The sequence below is a fragment of the Schistocerca nitens genome, chromosome 4, assembly GCF_023898315.1.
Source record: "Schistocerca nitens isolate TAMUIC-IGC-003100 chromosome 4, iqSchNite1.1, whole genome shotgun sequence".
Taxonomy (NCBI): domain Eukaryota; kingdom Metazoa; phylum Arthropoda; class Insecta; order Orthoptera; family Acrididae; genus Schistocerca; species Schistocerca nitens.
In genome coordinates this window covers 693,985,822-694,003,315 of record NC_064617.1, presented here as the reverse complement: position 1 = coordinate 694,003,315, position 17,494 = coordinate 693,985,822, and the positions used below count along the sequence as shown (strand labels likewise).

Here is a 17,494-nt window from a genome sequence, read left to right as displayed (position 1 = left end):
TAGAACCAATTGGCCTACCAATTTACCAATATAGACCACTGATTAAAACTGTCATATAATTAGATAAATATATGAATATTATCAGGAAAGGAATATCTTTGGCATGTGCTATGAAACAAGTACATATATGATGCCACTGGTGACAGGAATGTGCACCTGTTCTGAGTCCCAGAAATTACAATTCTTACGCAACAGTGACAGGCAGTTTAGTTGTCATCTGTCTGCATTAGTATAATCAATAGGAATGGGTGCATATAGACACTGGATAAGAAGAACTGAAAATTTGATTCTTTCTTTAAGAGAGAAGAACGTTTTTTTTTTTCTTTTTTCTTTTTTCTTTTTTTTTTGGGGGGGGGGGGAAGTGGAGTGAGAAATAAATGCTACAAACAAAACTTCACTGGATATTTACAGCAGTAGATAAAAATGAGTGGCCATGCCATAGTTGAAAAATTTATCTTTTATTTCTATCTGTTGAAATGTACGTGTGAAACAAAAAATAAAAGCATTAACAACATGTACGTCACAAATATCAGCTTCTTACAAAAAATATCAGTACAAAATACCACTGAGATATTTCCCATGGAATGTTTGCTTTGGTTTCTACAGCGAACAAATGAATCAATCTTTTCACACAGCACCAGGTACCTACATGGTACAGCCATTAAATCACACTGCTAAGCAGATTTGTTCCTCAGCTTCCATGCTCCTATATGGTATCGAAACCAGATAAGGATTAAATCCTTTCCCATCTGCAGCCAGCTCCAAACTGGAACAATCTTTGAGCCTGCAAAAATGACAAACAGGGAAACATAAATTTCAATTTAAGGAGAAATATTGAACACGAACCATTCCTCACTTGAGGAAAATGTTCTGGATGGTTAAACTTCATTTTATGTTCCAGAATGAATTTTCACTCTGCAGCAGAGTGTGCACTGGCACATTAAAACTGTGTGCCAAACTGGGACTCGAACCCAGGACCTTTGCCTTTTGCGGGCAAGTGCTCAACCAAATGAGTTACCCAAACACAACTTATGACCTGGCCTCACAACTTTATTTCTGCCTTGGTTGGCTGTGGCTATGCCCTGTCCCTGAAGTACCTTTCCTTCCAGGAGTGCTAGTCACACAGGAGAACTTCCATGAAGTTTGGAAGGTTGCAAATGAGGAGCTGGGAGAAATAAAGCTGTGAGAGTGGGTCGTGAGTCGTGCTTGGTTAGCTCAGATGCTAGAGCACTTCCCTGGAAAAGCAAAGGTCCTGGGTTCGATCCTAGTCCAGCACATAGTCTTAATTTGCCAGGAAGTTTCATTTTATTACTTGCTTTCTCTTTATTTTTCCTGATTCAGAACTAATACTCATTTCTATTACAACTTTATGAAAATATAGCTGCTTTCTGAAAAAAATAAAACAGAAAATGCAAACCATATATAAAATTATGTAACTAATCAACATATTTATCACTACAAATGAATCAAAGCTTCATTAAACACACATACGCTCAGCTTATCATCAAAGGTAACAAAATTTTAATCAATGTAGCAGTTAAGATTTCATGTATGTACTGACTTATATGTAGAAAATTCAGCTATAATACAATCAATACCATTTACAGTAACATTGCTTTTAACAATTTATTGGCTATAACAGCGATTTCTATTGGTCCCATTTAAATCCTATGAAAATGCTATATTTAAAAAATCGCTTAGTACGACATCGCTTATTGTGACTTAGCATATAAACTAACGTATTTTTATTACATTTGTAGAGGAATATATTGGCTATAACATCCATTATTCATTTCTGTTTGTTACATATTTGCGGGTTACTAACAACAATGTAAGACTTATTTTCAAACTCTTGTTTCCTGTAAATTGTTGGTTTCAAATCAATATGACTGTTAAGAAGTCAATGCAAACATTGCTTTAAATACATCACAAAAAATGAAAGTATGTAATATTGAAGAAAAGTCACACATAATACAGCGACTAGAAAATGAGGAAACAAACTTCAGTATCGTGAAGAAATTGGGTGTCTCACATTCAACGATTTCTGCAATCTGGAAGGACAGAGAGAAAATAGTCTCTTTTTGAACACAATTTTTTAAAAACAAGTGGGTGAGATAGTCTGCGCACAAAGGTATTGAAGAATCTTAACTTACTTGGTTTAACCAACAAAGGTCAAATAAAGTGCCAATCCATGGACCAATTCTTTAGGCAAAAGTCAAAGATTTTGCCCATCTGTTGGGAAATCTGAATTTAAATTGTTCTTCGTCTCGGATACAATATTTCCAAGCTACCTATGATATTACTGCCAGGAAAATTTGTGACAAAGCTGCCACTGTACTTGATGGTGTAATGGACAAGTGGCTGTCTAAGAAGTGGCTTGTTTCGTGTGAAGGTTACAAGTCTGATGCATTCAGTGCAGATGAAACTGGCTTATTTTACAACATGACCTGAGATAAGATACTGAAATTTAAAGGTGAACAGTCTAAGACAAGAATCAAAATTATGATTACTGCATATAAAAAATAAAGAGTAATACTTTGGAAAATGTCCCTCAAAATACAATTGACACTTGTTTTAAACATGCAGGATTCAGAGATCTTTCTTCATCATCCCACGGTGAGGGGGAGACATTTTCAGCAACAGCTCATGATGAAGATGAGGCTGACATTCCTCTGGTGGAACTGGTGGAATAATTTTGTCCATCTTTGTCAAACTATGAAATAGAGGACTTCACCCATGTAGACGCCAATCTTACCGTGTACACCTCAGGGAATGAACAAGAAATTGTAGCTCCTATCCAAAGCCAACATGTGACTGACAAACATGAAAATGAACAAGAAGCAGAGTTTGTTGTGCCATCACTTAACAAAGCTCTCAGTGCAGGAAAACTTTCCCAAAAGTTCTTGTTTTCAAAGAAGAGTTTAATACAAATCACAATAGTGAGGTGTTCAAATGAATGCACTGTCAAATGCAAAATGCATACATACATCTTAGATACAGAAAGCAAACAGAGAGAACTGATTACCTTAAGTAAGACAGTGTACTGCAGAATACATTACTGTATTGTATTTTAAAGTTAAAGTAATTTATATATAGAATACTTTCTTTCATTTTTGCACCGTTCATTAATTTCTGTAATACACTAACGGGAACGAAGCTGTGTCATTCATTACTATTATACTATACAGCACTTACAGTAAGTTTTACACATTCTCAGCATTTTATCTCATTGATTACCCAAGACAGTGTTTGACATTAATGAACAATTTACATTATTGCTACTTCGTTCTTCGTTTATTGAAATAACATTGCACGTCTCCATTCTACAGGTGTCCCTCAAAACCTTATTCAATAATTCGACTGGGAGCAGTTCAATCATCCAGCATACAGCCCCGATTTGCCACCTTCTGACCACCACCTTGTTCTTGAACTTGAAGCATGATTAGGGAGGAAGGCACTTTGACAGCAATGATAATGCAAAAAATGATGTTCAGCAGTGGCTGTCTTCATTGGCAGCATCTTTCTGTGATGAGGGCATGGAAAAGTTGACAAATGTCAATGGCAATTAAGCAGAAAAATAATTTAAGATATGTCCAAAATGCCTCATACATACTCAAGAGGTTTCACTGCATCAGTATTCTTTCGGCACATTTCACTGAACAGAATGTCACAATGAAGCATGACTTAATTAAAATAAATGCAACCAGGAGAGAAAATCATCATCTAGCAGGAAACCCTTCAGTCTGATAACCTGGTTTACTGTTCTGTAATCATTAGTATCATTTTCAGTCATTTTCCCCATGCACTTAAGAATCTAATTTTGGCATTTTTATAAAGCAGCTATGTTCCACAAGTTGAGTTTCCATGTCAAGGACTGAGGACAGAAGGGAATATGTTTCTTCATTATCTCATCAAGAATTGCTGTGCATTTAGGAAACTGGGAGAAAAAGGTGGAAATTCATTCCAAGTTAAGATCTACACTCTTATTGCATCACACAACCTTCACAACTGAATTTAAATGATGTCCATAGCAGAGAACAAAGTCAGCATTTTCATATACCCTTCAGTTCTAATTTTATCTCTAGTTTTCCAGGTACTCATAATAGGAGCTATGTCATAACACAGCGCTACCAGTGCTTCAAGTGTTTCATTTACTTCGTTTTGTCTAGGTCACTGATAACAGCTATACTTACATCATCTACAGTGTAACTTTTTGGCCTTACATCCATAGCAGAGAACAAAGTCAGCATTTTCATATACCCTTCAGTTCTAATTTTATCTCTAGTTTTCCAGGTACTCATAATAGGAGCTATGTCATAACACAGCGCTACCAGTGCTTCAAGTGTTTCATTTACTTCGTTTTGTCTAGGTCACTGATAACAGCTATACTTACATCATCTACAGTGTGACTTTTTGGCCTTACAATTTAAAATTGCTAGTTGACAAGTGTGAGTTACTACAGAGAAGTTCCTTACTATAGAAATGTAATTACAACAGAAGGATTAAAACCCCACCAACAGAACATGAGTGCAATAAGCGTACCCAAGAGCCAGTAACATGAATCAGTTAAAGAGCTTTCTAGGAGTTGTGTCATTTTATCACCGTTTTATCATGGACTTCAGTGGGATAGCAAGACTATTACATGAACCACTCAATAAATGAGGAAACTACAAGTGGTCAACTCAGAAGGAAGCAATTTTCCAGGAATTAAAAGAGAAAATAGTTAGCCTCCCAATCTTACAGTATCCTAATTTTACGAAGCAGTTTTTAATCACAATGGTCACTACAAAACAGTCGATTTGTGCCCTATTGAGTCAAGGAGAATTAGGACAAGATTTACCAGAAGCCTTTACATCCAGGACACTGAACAATGCTGAGAGAGGATATAGTGTGATCAAGCAAGAACTCTTAACCACAGTGTAGGCAGTGGACCACTACCGACCTTACATGTACAAAAGATAATTCATTTTATATACCAATCAGAAACACTTGAAATGGTTGGCGCATGTAAGTGATCCATCATCAAGATTAATGAAATTCATAATTAAACTGGCAGAATATGACTTGGAGATAATGTAGAAAAAGAGATAGCAAAACACAGTAGCAGATGGACTGTCAGGCATTATCAGAACACCCAGCTGCAATTGTTAGGAATGTGGAGGAGGCCAATGATGAAGAACAAGACGACCAGCAAGCAGCTATTAGTGATGAGGAGAAACGAGCTATTCTCAAGCAAATTCATCATTCGCCAATAGGTGGACACCAAGGAGTCAGTCAAATGTATGACTGTGTTAAAAAGTATGAAGAAAGACGTAGAAGAGTACATTAAAAGTTGCAAGAGTTGTCAGAAGAACAAGATTATCCTCAATAAGGTTAAGATGTACTTAGTGCTGATCAAAATACCTAACAAGATATTCACCTGTTGTGATGTCAACATAGTCGGACCACTCCAGATAACAGAGAAAGTGACCAAGGCACAGACTTCCAAAGTGATATCCTAAAGAGGGTTTGTTGCTTACCGAAGTTCAAGAAGATTCAGTCTTGCACATACCATCTGCAAGTGAACAAAGCACTCGAAAGAATGCATCAATCACTAACAGAATATCTATGCCATGTGAGAATGAAGCAGGAAAACTGGGTGAATGGATGCATTTTACCTCTTCTGTATATAACGCCACACCATATTCATTAACTGGGTTCACTTCATTTGAGCTATTTTTGGGACAATATGCAACATTCCTGGGATCCTACAGCAGGATGCAGCCAAAGCACAATACAACTACGCTGATTACATAACAGAACTAAAGATGAATCAGTTGGCAAATAAGGAATATTATATATTTAAAGAGAACATAGTTATCCACCAATTGCATAGTATCCCGATTTCATGAAGCATTCAAAACAGGATGGAATTCAAGGCAGGAGACAAGTTACTATTACAGACGAAACTTTGAGAATAGGCAGATAAACAAATTAATGGGCCCATGGAGAGGATCTTCTCATGTCAAAGATTCATGGACCAAATGTAGTACTCCAATTAACAAATAAGAATTTCATAATGGTAACACAAACAGATTAAAGGAATTCATCTAACATTAAGAATGTGAGATTGAAAGCGAGTTAATTTTTTCTGAAGTAAGAAAGAGAAAGAACAAGGTACATTCTATCTTACAACTGATTAAAGGGGTACTTACATTTAGGAATTCAAAAGGTTTATGTGAGAGAGACTTTGTGGTTGATCCTCGAAGATAGGCTGATCCTTGGTCACTTCATCTCTATTATCCTAACCCTGGCAGCAGTAGCAAACAGGAAGAAGGGACAGCGATGGAATATGTCCATGAGAAACATAAAATTAGAAGTTTAGATGTCCAGATATTAAGAGAAACCTCTTTTATTTTGCTGATGGCCCCAACGACAATGTTGCTAGGAGCCTTTTTGATACGTGGGTGAATAACAGCAACTTCAATCCAGTATAAGCTAGATACCTACCAGATGGAGGAGTTCCATGCCACCCCAGAGGTATATAAGAACTTGGAAGAAAAAGTAGAGATCACCAGTACCACATGGAAAATTGTGACATACATCAGTTCACACAAGTTAGAAGAAAAAGATGACAAGAAGATAAGCATGGCACAAAGATTACTGGGACAAGTGGTCCCAGATAACAGGGCTGGATGCTATAGATGGAAACCCCACAGAGAAAATGGTGGAATGGCAGAAAGACATGCTATGGCTCTTCATGAACCACAGCCCAAGCAAGGACTCACAAAGTTTGTAGTATCAGGCAGTAAACTTTTATTTGGTACTTTAAACAAGTAGGACAATGAGTACATTGATATCAGAATAAGCAAATGGAACAGGAACAAAAGCAGCTATTGCACCTAAGCCAGGAGGAATAAATGATAGTGAAATCTACAAAAAACAATTTTAACTGCATGGGGAATTGGCACTGGTGCACAGTTATCCAGTGGACCAGTACAGAGAAAATTAAGAAAAAAACTCTCTAAATTCAGAACCAAACAGACCAGAAGTTGCAACGGTTAACCTTAGAGACAGCTTTTAATGAGCAGATGAAACAGTTGAAAGTAATGTTCCAAGGATTACGAGAAGAATATGAACAGTTATTGCCAGACATCATAAATGCACAGAAGGGAATATTACCACCATATATCATTAACCCAGTGCAGATGACAGAATACCTCCAGTTAATCAGGTATGACTCTGGTAACAATAAGTTCCCACTAGACCTTAAAGAACTATGGATATAGGTTCCTCCTAATAATAGAAACCAATGCGTTCCTAATTGACACGTGTACTTAGCACATGTATTGAAAGTACCCCTAGGAGAGAACCAGGTTTTCAATTTATGCAGGGTATTGCCACTACCCATAAGGAGAGAGGAGGATTGGTATGTATATTTGGATTCAGAAACAGACTTTCTACTAATGGATGATGCCAAGCAACAAAATGCTACTTTATTACAGGATCAACTAGACTGTAAAGACGTAGCACAATCCCAAAAGATATTCGAGCACACATTTGGAATTAAAACAACACAATAGCACAACCCCTGTGAGAAAGACCTATTGAAGCAGCTGCAAGAGTTTCCAAATAACTGCATCAACAAAATTGTGTTGATAACCATAGCATTTGGACCCCACTGGGCTCTATGTAGCCCCCAAAGATGAAACATAAACACTGTTATATGATAGTCGTGAACCAACAGACATATAATCACAAAGAAACAGGTACACTGAAATTCTTCATAAAGTGTACAGTATACGGCAAATAGACTATACTGCATACCCAGCAGACAATACAGAATGAGTCATCCGGAGCTTACTACCCGGTGTTAACATATACATAAAGGAGGTCCAGTCCAAAGCTAAAATACAAGCAGATAGTAATGATGTCAGGAAACTTTGCCTAGACCTAAGAGAATAAGTCATTTTCAGGACCTAAAATGGATAGAGCAGCGTCTGCATGAATTAGAAAATAAGTTAGGATTACACACAATAGCAGAGACTGAGAAGAGATCCAACTGGAAAATATGCATTCCCATCTATGCTTTAGTCACCACCACTACCATCCTGTAACCATAGCAGTGATACTAGGGCATCTCAGATGCAACATCCAGTGCAGAAAGTTGAACGAAGAGAATCTGAGCTCAAAAGGGTAATCAGTAAGCCAAAAATTGATTATTTTAGGACACTCCTCAGAGACATTCACTGGACTGATGTTTACAGCATTCATGGCATGAATGAAAAATATCACATTTTTGCTAATAAAGTGCTTACCTTATTCGAACACTGCTTTCCCCCAAAACTTACCAAGGTTAGAGCAAAGTCTACAAAGAAGCCATGGATTACTCGAGGAATAGGGGTATCTTGTAAAACAAAAAGAAAACTGTATCTGTCACTCCGAAACATTTCCAATGTTGATGCTATAGCACATTATAAGAAATACTGCAAAATATTAAAGACTGTAATACGGATGTCAAAGCAAATATATTACAAGGAAAAGATAGTCATATCAGATAACAAAATAAAGACAATATGGGATATAGTGAAGGAGGAGACCGGTAGAACCAGGCATGAAGAGGAACAAATAGCATTAAGAGTAAATGATACATCGGTGACAGATGTGTATAGTGTTGCAGAACTTTTTAACAAACATTTTATAACTGTTACTGACAAGATGGGGTTGTCAGGTTCGGTAGATGCTGCTATGGATTACCTTAGACCAGACATTTCAAGTAACTTCCTTAATATGAATTTGACCCTCACTACCCCAACAGAAATAATGTCCATCATAAAATCTTTAAAATCAAAAACATCTAGTGGGTATGATGAAATATCAACAAAGTTAATTAAAGAATGTGATTCTGAGCTAAGTAACATATTAAGCTATCTGTGTAACCAGTCGTTTATTAGTGGAATATTTCCTGAATGGCTGAAATATGCTGAAGTTAAGCCACTGTTTAAGAAGGGAGATAAAGAAATAGCATCAAATTTCCGTCCAATTTCACTGTTGCCAGCATTCTCAAAAATTTTCGAAAAAGTAATGTACAGTCGTCTTTATAACCATCTTATCTCAAATAACATACTGTCAAAGTCACAGTTTGGATTTCTAAAAGGTTCTGATATTGAGAAGGCTATCTACACTTACAGTGAAAATGTGCTTAATTCATTAGACAAAAAATTGCAGGCAACTGGTATATTTTGTGATCTGTCAAAGGCATTTGACTGTGTAAATCACAATATCCTTTTAAGTAAACTAGAATATTATAGTATAACAGGAAATGCTGCAAAATGGTTCAAATCTTATATCTCTGGCAGGAAACAAAGGGTGTTATTAGGAAAGAGACATGTATCAAGCTATCAGGCCTCACCCAACTGGGAACTAATTACATGTGGGGTCCCACAAGGTTCCATTTTGGGGCCCTTACTTTTTCTTGTGTATATCAATGACCTTTCATCAGTAACATTACCAGATGCCAAGTTTGTTTTGTTTGCCGATGATACAAACATTGCAATAAATAGCAAGTCAAATGTAGTCTTAGAAATATCAGCCAATAAAATATTTGTGGACATTAATCACTGGTTCCTAGCCAATTCTTTGTCACTAAACTTTGAAAAAACACACTACATGCAGTTCAGAACTTGTAAGGGGTGTCCCAAGAGTATATGTCTAACATACGATGACAAGAAGATAGAAGAAGTGGACAGTGTTAAATTCTTGGGATTACAGCTTGATAATAAATTCAACTGGGAGGAGCACACCACAGAACTGCTGAAGCGTCTTAACAAATCTCTGTTTGCAATGCGAATTTTGTCAGACATAGGGGATATAAAAATGAAAAAGCTGGCATACTACGCTTACTTTCATTCCATAATGTCAAATGGGATTATTTTTTGGGGTAATTCATCAAGCCAAGCTAAAGTTTTCCGGGCACAAAAACGTGCAGTGAGAGTTATATGTGGTGTGAACTCAAGAACATCCTGCAGAAGCCTGTTTAGGGAACTAGGGATACTAACTACTGCTTCCCAATATATTTATTCGTTAATGAAATTTGTCATTAAAAATATATCACTTTTTCAAACCAACAGCTCAATTCATGGAATCAATACTAGAAATAAGAATAATCTTCACAAGGATTTAAAGTCACTTCGTCTTGTACAAAAAGGTGTGCATTATTCAGGAACACACATTTTCAATAACTTGCCAGCAGCCATAAAAATCTTAACAACCAATGAAATTCAGTTTAAGAGAAGCCTAAAGGATTTATTGGTGGCCAACTCCTTCTACTCCATTGATGAATTTCTTAGTAAAACCAACTGATTTGTATATAAGTACAACATAACTTCTGCACAATTTCAGTGCAGTAATGTGTTCATTGAAAATTTGTGTGTGTGTGTGTTAGTATAATCTAACTTCTGCACCATTTCAGTGCAGTAATGTGTTCATTGTAAATAAGTATTACAGTAGTTGTATTACCTTATAAATAAATAAAAAACTTTTTTATTTTAAATTCAGTGCATTAGTGTTTGTAAAATTACTCTTAGTGTTCATTAAAAAATGACGATCATTCCACTTGGGACCTGTGGAATGGTACATTAGCTTATTTGTTTTAATTGTAAATATTTGTCATGTATTGTTGTTTTTCTGACATGTTCCACATCCTGGAGGACCTCCTCACTACGGATCAATTGGAATGAAAGTAAATCTAATCTAATCTAAAATCTAAACCATGTGTATGTGAATTGTGATCCAGCTTATGTGAAAATCTCATAAGTGCACCTCCCCACAGTGAAGTTATTCCTAACCACAGTGTTTTGTCACTGGATACACAGGATCACAGATGAGGATAAAAAAGGATGTGATTACTTATTGTACATATTTGTGTCACAGGGATGTATTAATTCTATCAAGGGGAAAATCTATGTATGTGTGTTTATAAGTTAAAAGAAAAAAGGACCCAGGTATTTATGTACATATATTACACAAAAATGTAACTTATATAACAAAGAAGCATAAAGTTAGTATCTAAGATTTGAGGACAAATCGCCTCCTGGTAGGGGAGATGTTAAGAGCAAATCATACAAGGTTGCCAGAAAAAGAAAGAAAAATCATCAAAATCATGTAGAGATGCACAGTGCAAGCCGCTTTTGTCAGTCTGTTAAGAGGTCATATGCATTGAGATACGGTTTATCTCATACTCACTGATTGCAAACTGGAGCTAAAAAGCAACACAGAACATCCCACATGTAAGCAGAGAGCCCCAAATGCCATATATAGAGAACCTCAAACACCAAGTAAGGCAGGTTCCAGCAAGTTTCTGAGTTCCAGACAGAGAATAGTTCCAGCTTTGGATGACTGATAGCTTACTGGTGAGTTTGAGCATTACACTTAGTTAAATTTGTACACAAAGAAGGATATGCAAAGCTTGCTTCTGCCTACATCTGGACTAGGGTTATTGGTTTCCATCACACATTTGTCTCTATGTTTCTAAGTCTATTTGTCACTTTCACTGTGACGAGTACTTGAACCTGAGGGTTTGATTAGAGCAATAGCATCTGGCACTTCCATGGTTTGTGGTCTGTAGTAGCATATGCTACTTTGTACCCGAATCTTAAAATTGTTACAGGCCAGGGCAGCCATTTGTTCTGGTATTTGATTATCATCACCACATCCGCATCCTTAGCCTAACATCCTAGTCATTCTGCGCTGCCTCCAATCACAAAGCACTGAAAATTCGCAGGTTGACCCTGTCGCTGTTCCACTCCTGTACACAACTGCTCAAGTACCAAGAAACTGATGAACTTTAGTGAGACATTTGTAAACTTACTCCTGCAGCAGATAAAACTACCAATGCGACACACAGAAAAACTATTTCAAACACCGTCAAAACATTAATACTAATCACTGGTTAATCAAAACATAATAGAGATATAGTCTACTACACAAATCTAACAAACATTTCAAGATGTAGGCTGGCCAGAGTGGCCGAGCGGTTCTAGGCGCTTCAGTCTGGAACCGCGCAACTGCTACGGTCGCAGGTTCGAATCCTGCTTCGGGCATGGATGTGTGTGATGTCCTTAGGTTAGTTAGGTTTAAGTAGTTCTAAGTTCAAGGGGACTGATGACCCCAGAAGTTAAGTCCCATAGTGCTCAGAGCCATTTGAATTTCAAGATGTAGCCTTAAAATGCTAGGTACTACCTGTGATCTCTCAAGTTTTTTCAGCATCATTGATTAATGGTGTGCTTCCAGATACATTGCTGAGTTGCTGTTTTCACTTTCTACATCTACATCTACATCCATATTCCGCAAGCCACCTGGCGGTGTGTGGCGGAGGGTACCTTGAGTACCTCTATCGGTTCTCCCTTCTATTCCAGTCTCGTATTGTTCGTGGGAAGAAGGATTGTCGATATGCCTCTGTGTGGGCTCTAATCTCTCTGATTTTGTCCTCATGGTCTCTTCGCGAGATATACGTAGGAGGGAGCAATATACTGCTTGACTCCTCGGTGAAGGTATGTTCTCGAAACTTCAACAAAAGCCCATACCGAGCTACTGAGCGTCTCTCCTGCAGAGTCTTCCACTGGAGTTTATCTATCATCTCCTTAACGCTTTTGCGATTACTAAATGATCCTGTAACGAAGTGCACTGCTCTCCGTTGGATCTTCTCTATCTCTTCTATCAACCCTATCTGGTATGGATCCCACACTGCTAAGCAGTATTGGGCGAACAAGCGTACTGTAACCTACTTCCTTTGTTTTCTGATTGCACTTCCTTAGGATTCATCCAATGGCATCTGCTTGGTCAATGCTGAGGTGAGGATGGTCTTTTAACGTAAGAGGACTAGATAGCTCTGTGACCGCCATACGCAGAGAGATTGATCGAGTACTATGCGCGAGGTCTTAGAAATATGTATAGCGTTGTCTGGTACAATTTGATCGTCTTTATGTGTTCAAGAATTAAGTGTGAATGGACGTGCTGAGCAGTCATCTATGAATGTTCGCAATGATACTTGCAAAGTAGAGGATGTATGGTTTAGCTATGATACTGAAATTAAGAAAACAAGCTGTCACATGATTGGCCAGTGTTGGACTTACTGTAAAATTTTTCGCAATATCAGCTGTGATGGATAATATTACAGTAGATCGGTGGTGTCTTATCCATCGCATCTGTGCATTGGGTACAACATAATGATTGACTGACAATGCTTGCTTGAGTTGGGGGACAAATTTTGGTTGATGGACCACAACTTCCAGGGTTGTTAGCACCGAAAATGGTGATACCGTACATGTGTGCAAAAATGACCAATCACTACAAATGGGACGCAGAGTTATAAACTATTCGGTCACTGCAACATATGAGTTGTGGGGTTGAGGTGGTCAATCACTTTCGAGGGAAGTTGCTACAATGCCACCAGGCTCTTCTAGTTTCCTTGTGTTGTGGCTGTCCTTTATTTAAAATCATTCAATGTTATGCTATCGACTGTAAGAATATGACTTACAAGGTGCAAGGTATAGTTTCCTGTGAGAGGCCGTGCACCAGTCCGTGTTAATGTCTGTTTAGAATCAGACACTGACTTCGAAGTCGCGGCAGAAAGACGAAATGATCGGCAGTGTGCAAAAGCTTGTTACAAAACACTGTTTGAACAAGGGCCAGAGGCAGCTTCTCATTCGCTTAGAGTAAGGGTGAACAAACTTTAAAGGGGTCTCTGCAGCGTGTGTATATTTAATATGATCTTGTTCATATAGGCATCTGTAGTTTGAGGTGTCGGACTTGGCGAGCTGTTAGGAATTCTTGGATAGTCCCACTCTGAGTTATTCAGGGAGAGTATTGTGAATTCCGTTTGCCCGCACTGGAGGTGGATCGCATTGGTGCCTTCGTGACTTTTTCACTGTTTGATGGTAGAGGATAAAGATGATAGGGTGTTGAGGATCTGTTGTACTTGTACCTAGTTTGAGGTGTACAACATTGCGCCCATTTCCGGCGAATGGTCAAAACAAGGTCCTGTTGTAGTAACTGAGATTGTTCTGTTTATAGACAGGTTGCAGAAGGTAATAGATATGTCTTTCTCTGACTTAAATTGCAGAGATCAGATGGGTGAAGATAAATGCATACTCATCTATGCTTAGAAAGGGAGAGTGCTTTTTTATTATTAAGTGAGTTTTGGCAGGAGTGAATATGGTTTTATATATGCGAGTGTTTAAGATTTGTGAGCGGAAATTGTCAGCGAAGGGTGAATGATGTTGGGTTCGCTGGCTGGGGGAGACACTGTTTACATGTCCTGTTGGAGATGCAAGGGGGAGATAGAGATCTGCACTATTCAGGAGTCCATTTGTGCACTGTATGTCGTTAGACAATAGCTGGAGAGCAGGTATAGGGAGAGCCCACTTCAGCATTCTGGTCCTGGGGCTGAGTGGACGGCTGCACAATACTTCAGTGACTGACCCAGCTATCTTCTTCAGGTGATACAAGTTTTGCTATTATGTGTATTCACCATCAGGAGTCCAGACATAAGAGCCCAGGCAACAAATACACATAACAGTGAAACTCATAGCACCTCTAGAAGACAGCTGGGTCAGACATCGAAATATTGTACATAAAATGAAAACAATAAGTTGGCAGCAGATCTGGAAGCACAACATTAGTTACTATTTGGTCAATAAAAATCACTCAGTTTCCACAGTTTCAAAAGTGTTGCTGTCATTATTTAAATCCGTGTGGGAAGTATGCAAAGTTCATCTCGACAACTTAAATTCCGTAACACATTATTAAGAAATATAGTTTAATATACAGGGTGTTTGGAAATTATAGAATGAAGGCTTTCACAACCAGATGACATAGCTGCTGGTAAACCTTTCGGGATGCGAGGTCGTGATCCAAGAAACAGTTCTGTTCCTGACATTTTGTCCAGGACTGCGCTGGACATCTTCAGAGGTGCTACTCCGCTGAGTCAGTTGGCAAGACTCAGCAGAGGAGTGCCTCTGAGGATGTCCAGCGCATTCCTGGACAAAATGTCAGGAACAGAACTGTTACTTGGATCATTACTTCACATCCCGAAAGGTTTACCAGCAGCTACATTTGGAAATTCCCCCTACAAACTTCTACAACTTGTAAATGGGAGCAAGTACATAATGTTTCGTATAGGAATTCATGTGCGGAAAGGTACCTTTTCCGTGCTACAACTATTTGAAAACATGTTGGTAATGTGACAACTTTTATGAGAAATTTATTGTGTGTGACCCAGTACATCATTTGTTTTATGGTTCCACTCATTAATAACCAAAGAAATGGCTTGTGTACTCACTGACGGGTTCTCTTCAACGTGATGCAGTACAGTTTCTTGCACTTTGGGAATTTGATATCTCCTTGGAGGACAACAGTCATTCCTGCTGACGGTGACGGTAGCCCTTTCTCAAAGCCATTGCATAACTGTGGTGAAAGGTGTATGCAATGGAATCATAAATTGTGGTTAACAATCTTGATAAAGGCAACGAGGAGCTCTTACTGTGAACTTTGCCGTAAAGAAGGACCGTGTTGGTATATTCTGCAAATCTGACTCAATCATGTAGTTCTATAAGTCAGACATGTGGATGAGGCTCAAATCAGGTCAGAGAGGCAGGATAGATGGCAAATGACATCAATATGACATAAGCACCCCCTCCCTGACTACCCTGTTGCATACCTACCTAGTAAATGTTTTCAAATGGCTGTAGCAAGGAAATAATATGTTTCCAGACACGGGTTTCAATTCAAAATACAGTGGGACTTCAATTTTACGTTCTCCAATTTTACATTTTTTGTGATTCTATGCCATAAATTCATAGCCCCTGTGAAAAACCTGTAAGATCAATGCTAAAAATTCCCCAATTTTACATTTATTCCTTGTAAGGTTCGATTCTACATTCTCTTTTGATGTCTAACTTGATTCTGTCCCATTTTCTTCCTATTGAAATTTGATGGCACAAAAGATAGACGGTTCGCACCATGGGTGGTAGGGGAATTAAGGGAATATTTCGGGCTGCTGCAAAGAGGGGTAGAGGATATGCTAACATAATCCACGATTGGTGTCACCACGACAGCTTGCAACATTTAGCTTCACTATGCAATAATGATACAACTACTGCTAGATTGTGGCAGCATTGGGAAAACAGGACAGTCTCAGCAAAGTGTACCAGACCAAGGCAATACATAGCAATGGGGCCCAGCCACCACCTTTTCTTGTGGCACTTATAACTCAGTCTCGTCTTTTTGCAAATATTTCCAATATACTGTACTCAGCAACAATATCGATCATCAACATTTTAAATTCAAACACTGAGTTTCGAAGAATATGCTTGGTCAGAAACAAGGAAACGTCGGCCATTTCCAGCTAGTGAAATCTTACTGGTTGGCGACTTGTTATGCCACCCAACAGCCAGTGCAGCCACTGCATCACACTAACACAAGTAAAATGAGCTCACCTGCTGGGTGTGTGGAGAAGAGGAGAGGCTTCTCAATGACGGGAGTGCAGGTAAGGACGAAAGCATTTTATAAAGTGCTGAATGTATGCTTTTCATGCAAATCATGTGCTATGGCAGAGGTGTCACACAGAAGTACAACAAGGGTTTTGCGATAGCTCATTTTAAAGACTTTCATGCACAAATCTGACACAATAGAGTTGCAACGTCTACATACACTATTCATGTATGTACTCTGCACCACACACTGCAGACTGTTAAGTTTGGCAGCAGTGATACAAGGCATCAAATGAAACTGTAGCACTTGAGCTCTCTTTTAAATTTACATTTTACACATCATACCGAAGTTCATAGGGCTGACTTCTAATAAGCTTGTATCAATTGGAGAAGTACACCCATTTTCTCACGTGCCTATTTCTCTCAGCAAGAGAAGAAAAACACGCAGCCCACATGTTAGATTCTGATGCCTTTCAGCACACTTCACAGTTTTCGTTTTAATTCACCATGTTCAACAATTTTTGCTATTTTCTGGGTGAACACAAAGGAAAGTTCTCTCAAAGACACATGTTTTGATCTATAAATTGAGGTTATAGAATGTCAGAAAATAGCTTGATTACTTTGTATTTAGATACTAAGCTTTTACTTACTGTTACATATTGTGATTTTTTAAGAACCAACGAAATTCACTGTCACAAATTATTGTATAAACATTGTATAGGAGAGGATTACGATTTTTAATCATATATGCCAATTACACACATTTTTGTTCATATTTTGGTGGTTTTATCATTTTCTTTGATTCTGCATTTTCCTCAGTTTTGCATTTTTTATGTCTGGAACAAACAAAAAGATGAAATAGGGGTTTTACTGAATTATCTATTCGGTCCCCTCTACAAGTCCTAGAAGTCTGTAATGGGAATTTCTGAACACCTTATACATATTAGGGCAGCATCAGCTAGAACCCTTAACTATGAGTCGCACCAGCGCAAGGAAAACAGATAAAATATTTCATAAAATATTTC

General features: G+C 38.1%; 1 protein-coding gene across 1 annotated transcript in view; it reads right to left on the bottom strand.

Moving 5' to 3' along the window:
• Window positions 1–439: 439 nt before the first annotated feature.
• LOC126251952 (dolichyl-phosphate beta-glucosyltransferase) overlaps window positions 440–17,494 on the bottom strand; it is a 118,791-nt gene continuing 101,736 nt past the window's right edge. The window contains exon 7 of the mRNA XM_049952718.1: window positions 440–784. Coding sequence (XP_049808675.1) covers window positions 675–784 — 110 coding nt within the window. The 3' untranslated portion in view covers window positions 440–674. The remainder of the gene's footprint in view (window positions 785–17,494) is intronic.